The 20,641-nt window shown below is 61.1% G+C and overlaps 1 protein-coding gene across 1 annotated transcript; it reads left to right on the forward strand.

The window, feature by feature from the left end:
* The first annotated feature begins 3,111 nt into the window (after positions 1 to 3,111).
* Positions 3,112 to 20,201, forward strand: RNF212 (ring finger protein 212). Its single transcript, XM_070411390.1, has 12 exons — positions 3,112 to 3,220; positions 4,213 to 4,274; positions 9,560 to 9,634; positions 11,302 to 11,358; positions 12,616 to 12,674; positions 14,421 to 14,473; positions 14,558 to 14,621; positions 15,817 to 15,862; positions 16,846 to 16,906; positions 18,505 to 18,577; positions 19,812 to 19,954; positions 20,097 to 20,201. The coding sequence occupies exons 1-12, from the start codon at positions 3,112 to 3,114 to the stop codon at positions 20,132 to 20,134; spliced, it is 840 nt and encodes a 279-aa protein (XP_070267491.1). The 3' UTR covers positions 20,135 to 20,201.
* Positions 20,202 to 20,641: the final 440 nt, after the last annotated feature.

The raw sequence follows: 20,641 nt of genomic DNA on the forward strand, positions 1-20,641 counted from the left end.
TTTTCATTAATCTTTCTTAAATGTATATATAGCTTACATTTACTTCAATGGTTAATATGAGAAGTGTTTGGGGTCTTTATTTAGAAGTTAGGTGTTTTTCTGACCAGAAATATGCTTTAGGAACTTAACTCTTGTTAATATCAATTAGCCTAGACCAGTGATGGCGAGCCTTTGGAGCTCGGCGTGTCAGCATTTTGAAAAACCCTAACTTAACTCTGGTGCCGTGTCACATATAGAAATTTTTTGGTATTTGCAACCATAGAAAAACAAAGACTTATATTTTTGATATTTATTTTGTATATTTAAATGCCATTTAACAAAGAAAAATCAACCAAAAAAATGAGTTCGAGTGTCACCTCTGACACGCGTGTCATAGGTTCGCCATCACTGGCCTAGACCCTAGGGTGAAACTGGTTTCATTATATATCATTTTGTTTAAAGTTACAAGTTCCAAGAACCTGTCGACGACGTTAAGTGAGGTTTACTGTACTTTCATGACTCCAGACATCAGAGGTTGAAGTTACAGAATTCTAACACGGATAAAAGGTTGCTTTGACAACGTAGCTCCTGGGTGAGGTAGGTAAGCGCATCATCAGTTCTTATTTCAAACTTGGTATATGCCAGCACTGCCCAACAGAAATAAAGTCTCAGGACACAGGCAAAATTTAAGTTTTCTGCCTGCCACATAACGAAGGTTTTAAAAACCAGCAAAATCAACCCTAGTGACACCTAGGTAACCCAGTGCATCAAAAATGGGCCGGCTGTGGTGGCTCAGTGGGTTGAGCATCGTCCCATGGACCAAGAGGTCCCAGGTTCGATTCCCAGTCAGGACACATGCCGGGTTGGGCTCGATCCCGGGTGGGGTGAGCAGGGGGCAGCAAACTAACGAATCTCTCTCATCACTGATGTTTCTATCTCTCCCTCTTCCTTCCTCTCTGAAATCAATAAAAATATATATATTTTAAAACGTTACCACTGCTGGTGGGTGTGGCTACGCGGTGGAGCACAGACCCGGCACCACCAGGTCTTGGATTCCCCAACAGGGCACCTGCCTGGTTGCGCTCCACCCCCGAGGAGCATGCAGGAGGCAGCCCATCAATGTTGCTGTTTGTCTCATCCATGTTTCTATCTGTCTCTCCCTCTCCCTTCCTCTCTCTAAAATCCATACAAACATTGCTTTTTAATGTTACCACTTACAGAATCAGCACAAATGGTTACTGCACTCCTTTTTCCATAGGTCTTGGGAACGTGGGTATTATTTTATACTATTTTGCACTAGGCACACACTGCAGCTTGGACCAGGCACATCTCAGGTCACAGCCACATCCTAGGGGTCACAGCCACGTCCCAGGGGTCAAAGCCATGTCCTAGGGGTCACAGCTACGTCCCAGGGGTCAAAGCCACGTCCCAGGGGTCACAGACACGTCCCAGGGGTCACAGCCACGTCCCAGGGGTCACAGCCACATCCTAGGGGTCACAGCCACGTCCCAGGGGTCAAAGCCATGTCCTAGGGGTCACAGCCACGTCCCAGGGGTCAAAGCCACATCCCAGGGGTCACAGACACGTCCCAGGGGTCACAGCCACGTCCCAGGGGTCACAGCCACATCCCAGGGGTCAGAGCCACGTCCCAGGGGTCACAGCCACATCCCAGGGGTCAAAGCCACGTCCCAGGGGTCACAGCCACGTCCCAGGGGTCAAAGCCATGTCCCAGGGGTCACAGCCACATCCCAGGGGTCAAAGCCATGTCCTAGAGGTCAGAGCCACATCCCAGGGGTCACAGCCACGTCCCAGGGGTCATAGCCACATCCCAGGGGTCACAGACACGTTCCAGGGGTCACAGCCACAACCCAGGGGTCAGAGCCATGTCCTAGAGGTCAGAGCCACATCCCAGGGGTCACAGCCACGTCCCAGGGGTCAGAGCCATGTCCTAGAGGTCAGAGCCACATCCCAGGGGTCACAGCCACGTCCCAGGGGTCAGAGCCACATCCCAGGGGTCACAGCCACGTCCCAGGGGTCAGAGCCATGTCCTAGAGGTCAGAGCCACATCCCAGGGGTCACAGCCACGTCCCAGGGGTCACAGCCACATCCCAGGGGTCACAGCCACATCTCAGGGGTCACAGCCACTCCCAGGGGTCAGAGCCCCGTCCCAGGGGTCACAGCCACATCCCAGGGGTCAGAGCCATGTCCTAGAGGTCAGAGCCACATCCCAGGGGTCACAGCCACGTCCCAGGGGTCACAGCCTCGTTCCAGGGGTCACAGCCACATCTCAGGGGTCACAGCCACTCCCAGGGGTCAGAGCCCCGTCCCAGGGGTCACAGTCCCGTCTCAGGGCGCAGTCACCCTGAATCCCCGCTTCTCCCGACTCCCCAGGAGGCACCACCTTCCTCACAGCAGCCACCGCCCGGTCCTCCCGACGGATGAGCAGCCCGGGGCCCGCAGACCAGGTGGCGGCTCCCACCTGCTTCCTGTTCCCGCCGACGCCGCAGTAATGGCCGCAAGCGGGGAGCAGCCCAGCCCCGGCCAGGCCCCACGTGTGCGAGAGGAGGCGGCCCACGGCGCACTGGCCCTCAGGCCCGAGCCTCCGCCTCCCCGTCCCCGTCCCCAGCGCCCCGTCCCCCCAGCACCCTTCCCGGACTTCCGGACACCCCGTGTGCCCACCGGGCCTGCCTGGCCCCAAGGGCCCGCCCCTGCACCCACACTGACGGAGAGACGGGCAGATGCGGGGCCACCTGGTCCCCCGGGCCGCGCCGTGTCCCGCAGTCGCAGTCGCGGCCTCACCTGACCCTGCGGCCGTGCTGACGACGACTTTGCCGTGGCTGGACCTGCGACCCGCTGCCCTCGGACCGTCCTGGGGCGGCAGCGGCAGCGGCGGGAGGAGGTGCCAGGTCCTCCGAGCTGGTTGCGCCCTCGGAAGTGCGGCCGGAGCGGGCAGACGGCGCCCTCAGCTGCAGTCGCGCGCCTGTCAGGCTGGGCTTCGCGCGGAGTTTTGGCGGGAGCGCCGGGCGCTGGTGCGCATGCGCGGGGCTGGCTCCCGTCTGCGCAGGCGCAGGGCTGCCGGCGCCGGGGCGCACTTCCGGGCAGCCCTGGGCCTCGGCGCCTCGCGGGTCGCGCATGGCCAGCTGGGTGTTCTGTAACGGCTGCTTCCAGCCGCCCGGCCGCGCCTCGCACTTCAGCCTCACCAGCTGCGGCCACGTGTACTGCGACGGCTGCCTGAGCAGAGGTGGGCGCGGCCGGGGGGAGGGGGGCGCGGGGGGGGGCGCGGGGGGAGGAGGAGGGGGCCATGGGCCTGGGGGCGGGCCGGGGGGAGGGGCGTGGCCGGGGGCGGGGAGGGGTCAGGGGTGCGGCCAGGGGAGGGGGAGCGGGGGGGGGGCCGCGGGGGGGGGGCCGCGGGGGGAGGAGGGGGGACCATGGGCCTGGGGGCGGGCCGGGGGAGGGGCGTGGCCGGGGGCGGGGAGGGGTCGGGGGCGCGGCCAGGGGAGGGGGGAGCGGGGTGGGGCATGGGCCTGGGGGCGGGGCGGGGCGGGGGCGGGGCATGGGCCTGGGGGCGGGGCGGGGCATGGGCCTGGGGGCGGGGCGGGGCGGGGGCATGGGCCTGGGGGCGGGGCGGGGCATGGGCCTGGGGGCGGGGCTGGGGACGGGGAGGCGCGGCCAGGACGCGGTGGGGGCCAGTGGCCAGGACATGGGGGACATGGCAGGGCGTTCCCTGTCCCCCCAGGACGGATGGGAAGGGGCGGTGAGCTGGGCTCAGTGGGGGGAACGGGTGGAGACGCTGAAGCCGGTCACAACTGGGGGCCCCTCTCTCTTCAGCCGCAGGAACCCCGCAGAAGGAATGGGGGGCACCCAGGAAGAGTAGGCGACACCTACAGCCGGGCTTGGGGTGCGGGCTGCCAGGGAGGAAGCGAAGCGGGGGTGGGGCGGTGGGGGGAAGAGCGGGGCCGTGACCCGCGCTCCGGCCGCTGTGCAGGGAAAGGGCTGGGCTCCCGCCCGGACCTGGGGCAGAGGCCGGGGGAGCAGTGGGTCCCTTAGGGGCGCTGTTTGGGGGCGCCTGTGGGAAACGGGAAAGAGGAGGACTGTTGGTTGTAGAAATCCTTTCAGCCCCACGGTGTGAAGGTGAGGAAATGGAGGGCGGGCCGTGTGCTCGGAGCAGTGTTACCCCGAAAGCAGTGCTCGCCCCGTCGCCCCGATAACACAGCATTTGCTCTTCTCTCGCAGGTAAGGAGGGCGAGTGCCTGATCTGTAAAGCTCCCTGCCAGACGGTCTTCCTCTCAAAACACGTAAGTGGAAATCTGTGGTCCGTGTCTGAATACTGACCCCCGTGTTCCCTTCACAGGTGAGGTTCAATCTGTGGTGGTTTGCGGGGTCTGAGCTTTCCCTTCATGTTGTCAGGTGACCGGGAAGGTCTCCCGGAATCTCTCTCGAAGGACAACTAGGATCTGGCTCGGGACCCCTCCTGCAGCTTCTCCGTTGCAGGGGGGCCTGTCTGCGGTTTGCCGTGCGATGTTCCTGGGAATGAAAATGTGTGGAATAGATTCCTTCAGTGCAATGCGAGCTCCTCACGGCGACGGAGCCCGGCCGCTGTGCTCAGTGCTTAGAGCAGTGGTTCTCAACCTTGGCTGCACATTAGAAACACCTGGGAGTCTTTAAAATCCTGATTTCTGGGCCTCATCCTCCGGAAATTCTGTTTCTTTGTTACTTATGTTGTGGCCCCACCCCATAACAAAGAAACAGAACTTCCGGAGGACGAGGCCCAGAAATCAGGATTTCAAAAAGATTCCCAGGTGATTCTAATGTGCAGCCAAGGTTGAGAACCACTGGCTTAGAGTGTCAGCCCACGTACCAGAGGGTTGTGGGTTCAAGTCCCAGTCAAGGGCACATATCTGGGTTGCAGGTTCGATTCCTGGCCCCGGTCGGGACATGTGCCGGAGGCAACCAATCGATCTCTCTCACATCAAGGTGTCTCTCTCTCCCCCCCCCACTTCTGCTCTCTCTAAAAATCAATAGAAAAAGTACCTCGGGTGAGGAGTAACAACAACAAAAAGAAGGTGGTAAAGTTTGGTTTTTCACAGCTGTCATATCTAGTTAAGAGGATTGGAGGAAAGCAGGTATTAAATTGCTGTTGCAGTAGGCTTAAAATAATGCCTTTTGTTCTCTTTGTAAAATACACGAATTTAACTTGTTTGCTTTAAATTTAGTTACAAATAATTGTCCTCTTTACACCTAGGCTCCAAGATGTGTATTTGATCTGATGTTTTAATCTATAACAATTGCTTTTTTTCTGATTACAAATGTAAAACAAAGTTACATATTATGCAAATGATACAAAAGATCATAGTGGAGGAGGTGGAAGCCCCCAGATACTGTTGCCCAAAGACAGCAGCCAGGAGTGGAGCGCCCGGTCTGTGGGTGCTACTCGGATTTATTCTTACAGAAATGGTGTTTTCTCAAGTGACATATTTTGGGCACTCCCACACTCTTTAAAGGTGACTGCGTAGCCTTTTAAATGTTTTTATTGATTTTCTTTTTTTTTTTTTTTAGAGAGAGAGAGAGAGAGAGGAAGGGAGAGAGATAGAGAAAAACATAAATGGGAGAGAAACATCGCTAGGCTGCCTCCTACACGCCCCCTTCTGGGGACTGAGCCCGAAACCCAGGCATGTGCCCTGACAGGGAATCGAGGACTTGAACTAGTGACCTCCTGGTTCTTGTGTTAATGCTCAACCACTGAGCACACCAGTCAAACATGATGGATTCTTGTCTATGAACTTATACCTCTGGCCTTGCTAAGTTCACCTGGTAACTGTATTGGCTCAGCTGTGGGTTTTTCCAGGCTCCACAGTCGCGCCGTCTCTGTTTGTTTCGTGCCTTCTGTGTTTCTCTCCCCTGCCTCGGCCTGCACTCCGTAGCGTGTGGAGTACGGATGGCAGGGGCCATCTCTCATGGGGGTTTGTCTCCCCTGATTTCAGGGACGTGGCAGTGTTTCTGTGAAGTACTATGTGCGGTGTGGGTTTTTTGCTACGGCTTTTTATCATGAACGGTGTTGAACTTTACCCAATGGCTTTTCTGTCACTGTTGAGCTTATCATTGTTTTTTCTACTTTATTTTGTCAATGTGGTGAGTTGCATTTATTTTTAGAGCTTTAAACCCACACTAGCTCCCAGGAACAGATCCGACCTGGTGCGAGGCAGCCTAGTGTGTGTGTCTAGATGAGCTAGACGCCGTGCACCTGTGTCCACGTGGGAGCTGCGTGTGGTCCTCTCTCTCTGGGCCCTTCTCAGGCCTCGGGGCATCGGGGGGAGGGGGGCCGTGAAAGCAGCTGGGGCCTCCCTCTCCTCTCGTAAAATGTGGTGGGATTCACAGGTGAAGTTGTCTGAACCTGGAAGGGATTTGGTGAGGAGGTTTCCACCAGGGACTTAGTTTCTGTGTTAGACACTCAGTGCCTGCCTCCGTCAGGTCACCCTAAGGGAACTGTATTCACAGGAGGGGTGCCCTTTCCTCGAGGTTGGGTGTCCTGTCACCAACACGTGTGCAGTCCTCGGTGCTCTCAGCATCCGGAAGGCCTGTGGTGATGCGCGTCCTTCACTTTAATGGTGGTTACTGTGCCTTCTCTCCTTTTCTTGAACAGTCTTGTCAGTGTTTATTGACCTTTGTTCGTATTTTCAAAGAACTAATTCTTGGTTGTGTTTCTTTATTGTACACCTGTTCTCTGGTGAGTTCTCCTCTTTCCTCTTTGCTTTCGTTTGTTCTTTAAGATGGAAGCTCAGGTCAGCTCCCCACCTTGTCTTCCTCCTGTTTATATCCCAGGCCGCACCCCCCTCTGTGCTCATCCTTGCCTGAGCAGAACAATTCAAGTCTCTTCTCAATTATTCCTGTGACCCATGTGTATGTGGTTAACTTAGAAATATTTGGGGATTTTAGTTATCATTTCTACTAACTTCCATTGACGTATAATGCCGAAAGCGCACAAATTCTGAGAGTGACTCGCACTGGTCGGGGACATCCTGTGCGGCTGTCCTTAAAGTCGGACAAGCTCCCATCCTCCCTGGGCAGGGCAGGGCCTGGGCGCTTTCACTCCGCTTCCGCACGCACCTTATTCTCTCCCAGAGACATAAGCCCACAGACATCGCTGCCCGGATCACCACCGCCGCCCAGGTTCCCACAGTCCCACTTCCTCCCGCTCACGTTCCCAGCCTCCCTGACGCCCCGAGGGTCACTTTCCATCCCCGGGAATTCCTTTGTCGGGTCCTGCATTGAGGCCTGTGGTGACAGCTCTCCAGAGGGACTGAGCTGCCTGCATTGTGATGCATATTGCGCTCGTTAGGCTGCTTTCCTGGACATGAATGCTTCCTGTGTCTTGGATCACATGGCTCCGTTTGCTGTGGCTTTTCATGGTCTGGCTGTCCTGTGGTATCCGGCTGAGCTTCAGGGAGACCCCAAAACCTGTGCAGGGGCTGTTATCAGAGTGGAGGCCTCAGCCCTGCTCCCTACGCCCGGTCCCACTAAGGCTCCTGTCCACACAGGGAAGCCACACCTGCCTGTCCACGCGGGTCCCTGTCCACGTAGAGTAAAGCCACAGCTGCCTGTCCACGCGGGTCCCTGTCCACGTAGTGTGAAGCCACACCTGCCCGTCCACGCGGGTCCCTGTCCACGTAGAGTGAAGCCACACCTGCCTGTCCACGTGGGTCTCTGTCCATGTAGAGTGAAGCCACACCTGCCTGTCCACGCGGGTCCCTGTCCATGTAGAGTGAAGCCACACCTGCCTGCCCACATGGGTCCCTGTCCACATAGAGTGAAGCCACACCTGCCTGTCCACGCAGGTCCTGTCCACATAGAGTGAAGCCACACCTGCCTGTCCACATGGGTCCCTGTCCACACAGTGAAGCTACACCTGCCTATCCATGCGGGTCCCTGTCCACGTAGAGTGAAGCCACACCTGCCTGTCCATGCGGGTCCCTGTCCACGTAGAGTGAAGCCACACCTGCCTGTCCACGCGGGTCCTGTTCACATAGAGTGAAGCCACACCTGCCTGTCCACACGGGTCCTGTCCACGTAGAGTAAAGCCACACCTGCCTGTCCACGCGGGTCCTGTTCACATAGAGTGAAGCCACACCTGCCTGTCCACATGGGTCCCTGTCCACGTAGAGTAAAGCCACACCTGCCTGTCCACGCGGGTCCTGTTCACATAGAGTGAAGCCACACCTGCCTGTCCACATGGGTCCCTGTCCACACAGTGAAGCTACACCTGCCTATCCATGCGGGTCCCTGTCCACGTAGAGTGAAGCCACACCTGCCTGTCCATGCGGGTCCCTGTCCACATAGAGTGAAGCCACACCTGCCTGTCCATGCAGGTCCTGTTCACATAGAGTGAAGCCACACCTGCCTGTCCAAGCGGGTTCTGTCCACAGGTGTTTTCCCTGTGTGATAACCTGTGTGTCACTTGCTCTCCACTCCTCAGCACAGGCCACCACGCTCTGTTGGGCTCTCCCCGTTTCCTGTGGCTATGGGTGCCGGGGCTGTGGGTGCCAGGCTGTGGGAAGGCATGCTTCTGCTTCTGTGGCCCGGGACCAGGCCCTGAGGTGTGGGTCGAGGCCAGGGTGGCAGGTTGAGTTGGTGCCGAGCAGGGCTTGTGGGCACCTGGAGCCCCTGCCCTGCCTGTGGCCCACCTGCCTGTGACTTGCAGGGGTCGAGTCCAGGGACCCAGCTGTCCAGACACCCTGTGTGGCCTCTCCCTCCAAGGCCTGGGACGGCTCGGGCCAGGCACTGCCTCCCAAGGACATCTTCTAGCTTCTCCCCCCCATCAGGTGTCGCCCTGCACTTAGTTTTACCTCGTTTCGGTGGGACCTGGGGAGCACAGGGAGCGTCAGTGGAAGGACTCAGATTCCGTTCTGATGCCCGTGCCATGCTGACGGTTCCGAAGCCAGGACCAGGCTGCGGAGGGACCGCTCGCCTGTATCTTCTGGGTCTGCTGTCCTTACCCAGTGGCTGTGTTTGTTCCTGTCTGTCCCTGCTCAGGGCGTCCTCCCACGCCTATGCCCTCGGATGGCTATCACTGTCGGCCCGCTGTGGGTGCCAGGCTGTGGGTGCCGGGGCTATGGGTACCAGGGCTGTGGGTGCCGGGCTGTGGGTGCCGGGGAGGAGGGGGGGAGGAGAAGGCAGGCATGACTCTGTGGAGTGGGCAGCACCACTTCTGAACCCACTTTTCCTTGAGTTCTTCATGTTTGCTTCTTAAAGGACTGACTGATAGGAGGCTCATCAGCACTCCCTCCCTGACGTAGTGTTTCCTCTGAGCTTGGCTTCCCCTTTGGCCCTTTACCCTTCGAGGCCTGGGTTCCTCCTGACAGAGAGGGGCCTGTGGCCCAGAGGGTGCCACCAGCTGCCAGGCACACTGCCCTCACCCCACGGCCCCGGGCAGCCAGGAGGTGGGTGCCCCCGTGCCTGCTGGCCACAGCGAGGGAAGCTCTGGTCCTGCGGGTCCCGAGGTTCATCTGGGTCTCCAGTTTGCCTCTGCATCACGCCCTGAGCGTGTGCCAGGGCAGCGAGCGGAGATGGTGTCTTTCTCTTCCAGACGGATCCAGGGGTCCAGGCGCTCTTCATGGGCATAGACGGCCTGTGCAGGAAGTACTCCAAGGAGACCTCCCAGGTGCGTGGGCCTTCTCCTGGGGCACGCGAGCCTGTCGCCATGGGAACCTGTTTCGTGATGACCCAGGGCTGATGATCTCGCCCTGGAGAGCAGACTCCAGGGTCTCGGGGGTGGGGGTGCTCCCTGCCCCTGTGCCGTCTTCCCTGCAGGGAAGCCATTCGCTCTGCTCCGGGTTCCTGTCCTGCTGCTGTGGGGGTGACGTGTCCTGTGGTCGGGACGCCCGGCTGATCTCAGGCGTCTGGGTCATGGGGCTGTGGCTGCGGTATTTGACCTGAGCCCTCTTGGCTCCAGGCGCACTCCCCAGCCCAGCTCTGAGGTTGCGAGTCGGTGCCCTCCCTGGGTCCAATGCCAGTCTGACCTCCTGGTCCACCAGGCTGTCCAGGGAGCTGTCCGGAGAGCAGCCCTCTCTGCCAGCCCATCCGGCCCCCACTTCTGATAACAGTGCTGCCCCCACCCCTGCTGTTGGCACCTCGAACCTGCCCCTCCCTGGAGAGGCCTAGCAGCAGGCTGAGCGACCACACTCTGGCCTGGCCATTCTTGGCCGTTGGCTTGTTCTCTGGGAGACATGTCAGCCACCAGGACGGCCCTGCTCTGGAGGCTGTTCTCGGGCTCAGTGCCCGCAGTGCCAGGGCTGTGCCCCTCCACCCTGCAGGCTCCCCGGGGTGGATGCCCCAGGACACGGCATGGGCACAAGGCAACAGCCAAGCAGGGACATGGGCTGATTTTGTTGCACATTCCCAGGGGGCCTCTTGGGCCAGGTCCCCGGGACCCGGAAGCTGCCGTGTTGGTGAGCTGGGGGAGTCCTCACCATAGCGCTCAGACCCACAGGCAGCCCTGAGCCGAGAGCAGTTGTGCTGGGACCCGCAGAGCCTCAGGCGGCCTCAGGAGGAGGCAGGGTGCCTGTCCTCCATCTCAGGCCCCACGCCTCGTCCAGGTGGAGAGAGGCATGGAGGCAGCTGGCTGCCGAGTGGCCTCCCTCCAGGCCTCTGGGCATCGCCTGTCCCAGTGCCTAGCTCGCTGTCTACCTCAGCATGTTGGGCTTACCGTTATTTTACCATAATAAATACTTTAAGTTTCTCTCAGTATTAATTTCTAGTGGGGAAACAGCGACAGGGAAAACCTGCATAAGCAGAGCTTTTAGGGGTCCTCAGTAACTTTAAGGTGAGCCTGGGACCTGCCCTGCATCCATCAACCCGCTCCACCCTCGAGGTGCAGGAGCCGGAGGGGCTTTCCCGTTCTGTCTGATACCGTCCCTGGCGTGAAGCAGTGCTTCCCTCCCTGGGTCAGTGCGGCTCGTAGCTCTGGGGGCCAACTCCAGACCGAGTGCACTCCGCGTGCAAGGGGGCTCCTGAACGGAAGTGCTGCTGGGAACCCAGCCCCCGTCACAGCTCCCGGGAGCGCGGCTTGTCCCGCCCACCTAGCCCTCTCCACGCACAAGTCACGGGTGGGGGCGGGGGGGCGGGTAGGGGGGTGTCTAGAGTGTTCCTGCCCTCAGTGGGGCATGCTCCCCTGTGTGAGCGTGCCCGCTGTGTTCTGCGTGCACGGCAGGGTGACCAAGGTCGCGAAGACGCAGGCAGCCCCGGGTCAGGCAGGCAGCAGGGTGTGTCTGGGGACTGCACAGTGTGGCCATGTGCCACTGCAGCAGCTGACCTGTGCCATCTTCCCAGATTTCAGAATTTCAAGAAAAACACAGAAAGAGGCTGTTAGCCTTCTACAGAGAAAAGGTAAACCCCATCTCAAGTTCATGTGACCCTGTGACCCGACCCCACATCTCAGGGTGGAGGGCTGGGAGGTGGGCATCTGTCCCGTGGACCCTCAGCCCATTGCACGGCTCCTGTCCGCCACCGCGATGCTCAGGGCCAGAAGTCACTGGGCCAGTTTCATCTCGGGGCCCACTTCTGGCCTGTGGTGCCCCCACTCACCGGGCACTTTTCATAAACCGACTCTAGTGAGCTCTGACTGGTCCTTCCACGGGAGCGACAAGCATCCTCCTCCCTGATCGGTGAGCTGAGCTGAGTGAGCAAGGGAAGCTCCAGGGGAGGAAGCTCCATAGGGGCAGCTGGGCTGGCTCGGGTCAGGCCTCCCGGAGGGACAGGGACGGGAGGCGCAGAGAGGAGAGCGCGCAGCAGCCGGCAGAGGGCAAAGGGGCCAGGTCAGCTTCCTGTGCTGGGGCCGCGCCATGGCACACACCCATGGCCGCCGCCTCACCTGGCCGGGAGTGATGTCTGGGCCTCAGAGCAGCTTAGACAGTTCTCTATTCATTCATCCCGTCGTGTTTTTAAAAAAACACCATCGAAGGTTAGGGAGTAAGTAGGGTGAGGGCCTGGCTTTGAAGCCACAGACCCTGTGGCCACCCCCTGGAGTGTGGAAGCTGCCTTGGTGTCCATCCTGTGGCCGTGGCCTCTCTGTGTGCGACAGGGAAGGTGTGAGGCGTCGCTGCCCTGAGGCCTGGCCCGCACGTGCTTGGCGTCTCCTGCCGTCTGCCCTCCTTACATGCCCCAGGCCAGGCCTGCGGTGGGTCTGCCCAGAGGGCACGTGTCGCCACCCAGCCCCGGCCCTTGTGGGTAGTGCCTGCACCTGGCCACAGCCCCGTCTGCCCCTGCACGCTGCCCCAGGCCCAGGCAGCTCCCTCCTGACTCATGTGCTGCCTCGGGTGTAAGAATGGAGGGTACGCGTGTCTGTGCACTGTCACTTGGCGTCAGCCTGGTGACCTCGGGTGTAAGAATGGAGGGTACGCGTGTCTGTGCACTGTCACTTGGCGTCGGCCTGGTGACCGCGGGTGTAAGAATGGAGGGTCCGCGTGTCTGTGCACTGTCACTTGGCGTCAGCCTGGTGACCTCGGGTGTAAGAATGGAGGGTCCGAGTGTCTGTGCAGTCACTTGGCGTCGGCCTGGTGACCGCGGGTGTAAGAATGGAGGGTCCGCGTGCCTGTGCGGTCACTTGGCGTCGGCCTGGTGACCGTGGCGCTGTGTTGCGTGCAGATCGCCAGGCTGGAGGAGTCCCTCAGGAAGGTGATGCTGCGGGTGGAGCAGCTGCAAAGGTAGGTCTGCACCACGCCCCCCCCCCCCCCCGCCCCCGCACTGCACCCCGCACCCCTGAGCCCAGCCAGGCATCCACTCGCTGCCTCCCAGGCCGCGGCCCTAACAAGGGGCCCTATTTCCCAAAGGCTGTCAGGGCAGAGGTGCGCTGGGCCGTCTGGGGAAGGAGGGGAGAGGAGAAGACACAGCAAAGAGGAGTGGTTTCCCAGGGGACGTCCTGTCCTGTGACTCCCAGGTCACGGGAGGGGCTGGGGAGCAGAGCCAGCGACCCAGCTGGAGAGGGGCAGCCCCCCCACCTCCGGGGCGGCCGCAGCCTGGGCCTTTTCCCAGGAATGGCGGTCATGGAAGATGAGCACAGGCTGCCGTCCCTGCACGGTCAGCGCGGTCAGGGAAGGCGGTGCTGTGGGACGCGGCTGAATACTCAGAGCCCCATGTGGTGAGACATGTTCATGTGAAGGCCATGGCACCGAGGTCCTAAGGGGCTGCTGTCCAGCCGGCTGTGTGTGCAGGTGCCCGGTGCACTGTGGCTGGGCTGCAGCAGGAGCTGGGCACGGTGGTCCCGCTCGGCCTCGGCCCACCCGCCGCCATCACAGGCTGCTTTCCGAGGGTGCACCCCAGCCCTCGCTGGTAACGCAGCAATGCTGCCAGAGGCCTGTGGGCAGCAGCACGGGAGGCTCTGTGGCCTGAGCCTGACAGGCCCCTGGGGCGCGGCTCCGAGTGAGACCTGGGTGCAGGGGGCCCTTCTATTCGTCGCCCTTCGTATAACCTGCTTTCTCTCTGTGCAATCATCTCATCATTCTGGAAAGTTCCAGCTGTGGCCCTCTGAGGCCCCTGCAGGCTGGCCCTCCTCGCAAAGCTCCCTGCTGCCTACGGGCGTCCTTCAGGCTCCAGTCCTTCTGCTCCCACCTCTCCCTCGAGCTTATTTCACTGCTCGGTTCAGCCATCTAGAACAGTGGTTCTCAACCTTCCTAATGCCGCGACCCTTTAATATGGTTCCTCATGTTATGGTGACCCCCAACCATAAAATTATTTTCGTTGCTACTTCATAACTGTAATGTCGCTACTGTTATGAATTGTAATGTAAATATCTGATATGCAGGATGTATTTTCATGGTTACAAATTGAACATAATTAAAGCATAGTGATTAATCACAAAAACAATATGTAATTATATATGTGTTTTCCGATGGTCTTAGGCGACCCCTGTGAAAGGGTCGTTCGACCCCCAAAGGGGTCGCGACCCACAGGTTGAGAACCACTGGTCTAGAACATTCTGTCACCGTGACCGGGCAGTCTATTTCCTACCCTGAAACCCTCAAGAGGCCAGGCCTGCCTCCTCCTCGGCTCGCGCTCGTGCAGGTCCTCCAGGTGATGCGGTCGGTGCACGCCAGTGTGGCCTGGTTTTCCCGCAGGGTGGGCCCACACACCCCGCCGGCCGGCTCCCTCACCCATGTCCATGCTCCCTCGCAGGCATCCTGGGGTCAGGGGTCCCTGCCCTGCTTTCTGTCCCACGTGGTCTGGATTGACGGCCTCCCACGTGCCCAGTTTTAGGGTTGTTGGGAAGCAGGAAGTGCTGCAGAGGCGCTGATGGGCCCAGCCCTGCCGCTGTGTGCCAGCCTCAGGGCCTCTGGGACGAAAGTGAGCGCTGGGCGGGGGAGGCGCTGGGGAGGGACCGAGGGGGTCTCAGCCCTGCCCTGTGGTTGGAATAAGTCCTTACGGTTTATCAATCCCTCTCCCCATCTGTTTAGTATGAGACCGTCCCAACACACAGCCTTCAGCGCGCTGAGAAGTCCAGTTTCAAGTAAGTGGTGGCCTGCTGCGCGGCGAGCCCAGGGCAGGCAGAGCCGAGGGCAGGCGCGCCCTCACCCTGTGGTGTTTGTCACAGCTCCTTCAGCAGAGCCCCGCGGACAGCTGCTCCGGCCTCCCGGCTCCTCCGCCTCCTCCGAGAGGTGTGTGTGCAGGGCTGGGGGCGCGGGGGCCAGTGGGCCACACTCAGGAGCTGTAGGTCCTTCTTTGCCACCCACGCCCCTCCTGCCACCCTCCACCCCTCCAGGTTCCCACGTTCTGATGGTCAGCACAGGCCCCAGGAGCTCGCCCCGCAGCAGCTCTTACTCATCGCCAGGGCCTGGGGGCTGGCCCATCCCAGTCCTGTCCCTGTGGCCTGGAGGCTGGTGGAGGAGTGGTCATGTGACTCGGGTGGGACTCTCTCCCAGGGCAGCTCAGAAACAAATCTGGCACAGGGGACAGGACGAGAGGTGGTGACCCCTTGGGGACCCTACCCACCCCTGGCGGCCGGTCCCTGGAGAGCATCCCTCATCCACCTGTTTTTCCTTGAAATGCTGGGAGCTGGGTCCACACGCAGCACCGGAGGCCCTGGCAGCGTCCGCCCGCACTGCCTGTCCCTGTGTCCCAAGGGCAGCGGGCCTGGCACTGAGCGCACAGCCAGAAAGTGACTCAGCGATTGGTCCCCTCCTTCCCTCCCTCCCTCCTTCCCTTTCCCCCTCCCTCTCTCCCTTTCCCCCTCCCTCTTTCCCTTTCCCCCTCCCTCTCTCCCTTTCCCCCTCCCTCTCTCCCTTTCCCCCTCCCTCTTTCCCTTTCCCCCTCCCTCTTTCCCTCCCTCCTTCTCCCCCTCCCTCCCTCCCTCCCTCCTTCTCCCCCTCCCTCCCTCCCTGCCCTTTCCTCCTGTGGGGAAGCCCAAGTGATGCTTGTCTGTCAGCCTGGAGCAGTAAGTTAAGGAGCTGGCCCTACGAGCAGTGATTGTGTGCAGTGAGCCCAGCAGTGAGCGGCACCTAAAGCAAATGAGATGCTCCAACTCCAGGGCGACTGGCAGGACCTGGCAGCATCCGCCCGCACGGCCTGTCCCTGTCCCTGTCCCTGAGCAGACACAGCCGGAGGAGGCCACCTGCACTTGAGCTGCCCTAGGCCGGCCACACAGGGCCTCCCCGGAGCTCGACAGGCCCTCCCTCCATGTGTGGGGCTGGGTTTGGTCTGACAGACAAGTGGCAGCCAGTAAAGAGCTAAGAGGGAGGTGACTGATGGGGCCCAGTGTGAACAAGGAGGATGGAGACGGGCGTCCTGGCGCATCGTGCGTGTGCCAGTCGCTCCAAGTCTCAGGCCAGTAACTGTATGGCTGTCGGTTTATAGAGTGGAGCCCATGGAGGTCGACCTCACGCCCTCCCCCCTGAGAAGGGTGAGTAGTCTGTTCCCCTGTGTGTCGTGTTTCCTACATGTTCAGGGCCTCCTGCTTCTCAGCGCTAACGACCATGGCCGCTCCTTCCCGACCGTGGCCATTCAGTCCCGACCGTGGCCATTCAGTCCCGACCGTGGCCGCTCCTTCCCGACCGTGGCCATTCAGTCCCGACTGTGGCCGCTCCTTCCCAACTGTGGCCGCTCCTTCCCGACCGTGGCCATTCAGTCCCGACTGTGGCCATTCAGTCCCGACCGTGGCCGCTCCTTCCCGACCGTGGCCATTCAGTCCCAACCGTGGCCGCTCCTTCCCGACCGTGGCCATTCAGTCCCGACCGTGGCCATTCAGTCCCAACCGTGGCCGCTCCTTCCCGACCGTGGCCATTCAGTCCCGACCGTGGCCGCTCCTTCCTGGCCGTGCCGCTGCAGGAGGCAGGGTCACGCTGGCATGGGACATGTGGTGGGCTGCCACCATGCTCCGCCTCCACCTGGGCAAGTGGTGGGAACGGGGATGAGTGAATCCAGGATCCCCTAACAACCTGTTGGTGAGGAGGTGGGTCAGCTTCACCGTGAGAGAAACATGGGTGATGCTGCCGTGTGCCTGGCTGGGAGCCGGCCCAGCATGCGGGCCCTGCCAGGGCAGTACCAGGCCCCGTCATCAACACCTGGGTTTCCAGGTGACGGTTTTGCACCGAAAATGAGGATGTACTCAGGATTTTAAAATGGCTAATGTCAGCTAAAACTGTCTGCTTTTTCTCTGTTCCAAAATTCTTAGAAGCACCTAGCAAATTCCTTGTCCACTCACTGCTGTGGGGGCCAGGGGCACGGTGGGGGCGAGTGGGACACCCTGTCTCACGGGGCTACATCCCAGCAGACTGGCACGGTGGGCACGGCAGGCTGGCGAGGGGCTGTGTTCTCGGGGCGGAGGGGCTCTCATTACCCATGAAAACAGTGATGTTACCCACTGTTCCCTTTTCCCGTCCTTAGCCCGAGCCAGCCGGCCCCACCAGAGTCTCCCTGATCAGCCCTCCCCAGGACGGACGCATGGGTGAGTCCCTCCCTCACCGGGACCTTGAGGGATGTGCCCGCCTTCAGCCGTCTCCCCTCCCCCCGCTTCACAGCATCCTGGGCGCCTGCTCAGCCGGGACTCAGCCTCGCCTGGTGGCGCAGGGAGACAAGGCTCCCACGCTCACGGTGCTGACCCTCCCTAGATGCCAGGTGTTTCAAGGCAGCTTCCTGTGTGGAAACCTCAGCCCGAGGCTTGGGGGCCCTGGGGCGGCAGCACTCTGGCCTGTCTCTGCTGGGCTGAGGCCCCAAGGCGCCCTGCTCGAGAGGCTCTGCCTCTGTGCCCCCCAGCAGACCCTGCGCCCATGGCTCAGCCTGAACCCGCAGAGCCCCGATGGAGAGCCCGACGTCAGGGCAACCAGAGGGCCTGGGCCCACCTGGCCTCAGAGCACTGCTCTCGGGACCCAGACAGTTGTTGACCTGTCGAGGCCTCGAGTACCTCATCACTGTTGACCACGGTCACCCCACAGATCCCTGTGAGCGTGAATAAGAGGTGCTTGCCGGACCCCATTACTGAGCATGTGCGGTTCTGCCTGAGCGTGAAACCGGGATTTGTGCAGTCGGCTAGGGAGGCCGGCAGATCAGGAGACGACCCCCACGAGGGCCAGCGGGCAGGCAGGTCTGCAGGGACAGCCAAACAGGTTTGGCCCTGGCAGGCAGTGTGGGGGTGCAGGGGCTACCCCTCGGGTCAGCCCTGCCTCAGGAATTAGGGCAGAGCGGGGTGCCAGATGGAGGAGGTGGCCAGAGCACAGGCAAACCTCTGACCCATGCGATTTAGCCTGCCCAGCGAGGGGCAGTGTGTCTGGGATTCGCAAGGCCCCGGGGAGTCCAACCATCTGAAAATACAGAAAATAAAAACGGGATTAACAGAACCTCCTGGGACGGTTTGCTTCGCTGGTTCTCAGCTGTTCTGCGGGGTCTGCAAGTCACTAGGGCAGCATCCTCTACGGTCCACACAGCCCAGGCTACTTAGTGCTGTGCCACCTCAGGAACGGCGCTCACCCTCTCTGATCCGGGCTCTGCAGTTGTGAAAGGACACAGGGAGCCTCCCCTGCCCACTCTCTTCCCTTCTCACTCTGCCTTTTGTCCGTGACCGTTCTCCACAGCAGGGCTGCCAGGAGCTCAGTGTTTACCAGCACTTCCACGCGTGCCCTCTGGTCTCACTAAACACACAGCGGGCCTTTGCATCCAAAATGTTTCTCATCAGCCTAGACATGCGGGCTCGGGGGAGATGGCACCTCGGCCTGGTCGGCTCCGCTGACCCACCCTCTCCTCAGAGCCCAGAGCTTCTGGGAGCAGTGACAGGAGTGGAGTGTGGGGGCGAGTGCTGAGCGCCTCGGGCCCCAGCGTTGCAGGCGGAGGCCAGCCCGCAGCCCACAGCCCGTCCCGAGCAGGCCTGTGGCCTTCACGCGGCTGCTCAGGGTGGTGGTGGGAATGCTCGCGGTGCACAGGGGGTGACGGCTGAGTGGGAAGGGGTGTGCTGGGCGCAGTGGGGGGCATGGGTGGGACAGTAGGTGTGTCTTCTTCCTGAAGCAGCGCTGTGTTCACCCGTCCCCCTGCCGCCCCCCCAACCCCCCGCAGGTAGCGTCTCCCGCCTAGGCCCTCAGCAGCTCAGCCTGACGCCAGATCGCACCAGCGGATTCCAGACGCTCAGGTGGGTCCCGGGCGCTCAGCTGGGTCCCGGGTGCTCAGCTGGGTCCGACGCTCAAGTGGGTCCCGGGCACTCAGCTGGGTCCCGGGCGCTCAGGTTAGGGTCCCGGGCACTCAGCTGGGTCCCGGACGCTCAGCTGGGTCCCGGACGCTCAGCTGGGTCCCGGGCACTCAGCTGGGTCCCGGGTGCTCAGGTGGGTCCCGGGCACTCAGCTGGGTCCCGGGCGCTCAGCTGGGTCCCGGGTGCTCAGGTGGGTCCCGGACGCTCAGCTGGGTCCCGGGTGCTCAGGTTAGGGTCCCGGGCGCTCAGCTGGGTCCCGGACGCTCAGGTGGGTCCCGGGCGCTCAGCTGGGTCCCGGCAGCTCCTGCAGGACAAGGTACAGTCAAGGCGGGGAGAGTGAGGAAGGAGGTCTCTCTGTGTGCTCGGGGTCGTGCTGTGCAGACCACTTTATGGTTTGCTTTTCTGAAGTTAAAATGCAACTCAGGCCGTTCCAACTCCCAGGCGCCCGCGGGGCTGCAGCATCGCGTCTCAGGGTTCACAGGCGGGCGGGGAGCCGATGGCACATCTGTGTCCCCGACAGCTGCTGACAGAAACGGGAGCTGGTTTGGCCCATGGGCTGCCATTTGCCGACCCCTGAACAGACCATAACCCATGACCCAGCCATTGCCTTAGACATGGGCCCACATCTGCACAGGCTCTGCCTGGGCCCGGAGGTCAGGCAGGTGCCTCTCACCCCTCCTAGAGCCCCTGGTGGCTCCCCATGCCACAGGCCGCCTGCCACCGTCCAGCCGTGGCCTTCGCATCCTCCCCAGGCCAGAGCCACACTTGTGCCCACGGCCCTGGTGCATGAGGCAACCCCGCCCGCTGCCTGACCACAGCTCCCACGCAGGACTGTGCCAGCCCCTCACCCCGCCCACTGCCTGGGACCGGCCCTCCCGCAGGTGCCTGTGATTGTAACTCCTGGATTTTGTGGGCACCAGCACAGAGGACAGCAGTGGGAGGGCCCGCTGAGAGCAGGCACCCGGCCCTGGCAAGGGGCAGCCCCCACACATCAGAGGCTGCCTGCCGGGCGCTGCGTGTGCCACTGTCCCGGTGCCATCGCCCAAGCACAGTGCGCGATCTCCTCCTGGGCACTGGGAACATGTTTTTTAATCAATATGTGGCCTTTAAAACTAAAAAGCATCGTGTTGCCAGTCACTTGAATCGTTGGTGATTTTGTTTGTGACCTTGCTCCTAGGATCCCACCTGTGCTGATGCCCGGCCTGGGGGCGTCCCAAAATCTCGGCCTCCAGGTGGCTGGCAGAGTGGGAGGAGGGGCCTCGGCACCAGCACCCAGGCCGCCCATCAGCATCTCCGGGCTCCTGCAGAGGCAGCAGTCAGGCAAGGACCGCGGCCTCCCTTGGAGAGCGCGTGACCAGCGTGGCGTGTGTGGCAGCACGTGTTCCCGAGTTGTGCCTGAGCTTCCCCTTGGTGCCTCAGGGCTGGTGGTGCTCACACGGTGTCACTGGGCTGTGCTCCACAGGGTCTGCCAGCCTCGGGGGCTTCCCGCCCAGGAGGTGACATCCTGCCGTGCCCACCGCGCTCCAGCCACCCTCCCCGAGCTCACCACACGCTCACGTGAGGCAGTGGGTGGATTGTCCGTTTCTCCTCAATGCAGCGCTCCAGCAATGCCATCAAATAAAGCGTTTTTCTGGTTTTCTGGGCCTTGAAACTACCTTCCTGGCGCCAGGTGCTCCTACACCATGGGTGCCGCGAGCAGCGTCTCCGGGAGGCTTTCTGATCAGCAAGTGCAGAGCTGGGAGGCGGGGCCGCAGTCTGAGGAACCCCTGACAGAGCCTGCACTGACCCACACGCAAGGCTGGCCAGCAGCTCAGGCCGGCCCTGTGCCTGGTGATTGTTGTCTGTGACATCTTGTCACGTGTGCCTGTGACTCAACATGACACTGTTCCCGGTGACTGACTCCCTGTAACAACATGACCCTGTTCCCGACCGGGCAGGTGGGACTGATGGTCAAGCTTGGCTGGGGACAGCGTGCTCCCTCTCGCCCACCAGCTGGGCCCCATGAGG

The sequence above is a fragment of the Myotis yumanensis genome, unplaced genomic scaffold (genome assembly GCF_028538775.1).
Source record: "Myotis yumanensis isolate MYYU_CA2020_CCGP unplaced genomic scaffold, mMyoYum1.0.hap1 SCAF_1, whole genome shotgun sequence".
NCBI lineage: Eukaryota > Metazoa > Chordata > Mammalia > Chiroptera > Vespertilionidae > Myotis > Myotis yumanensis.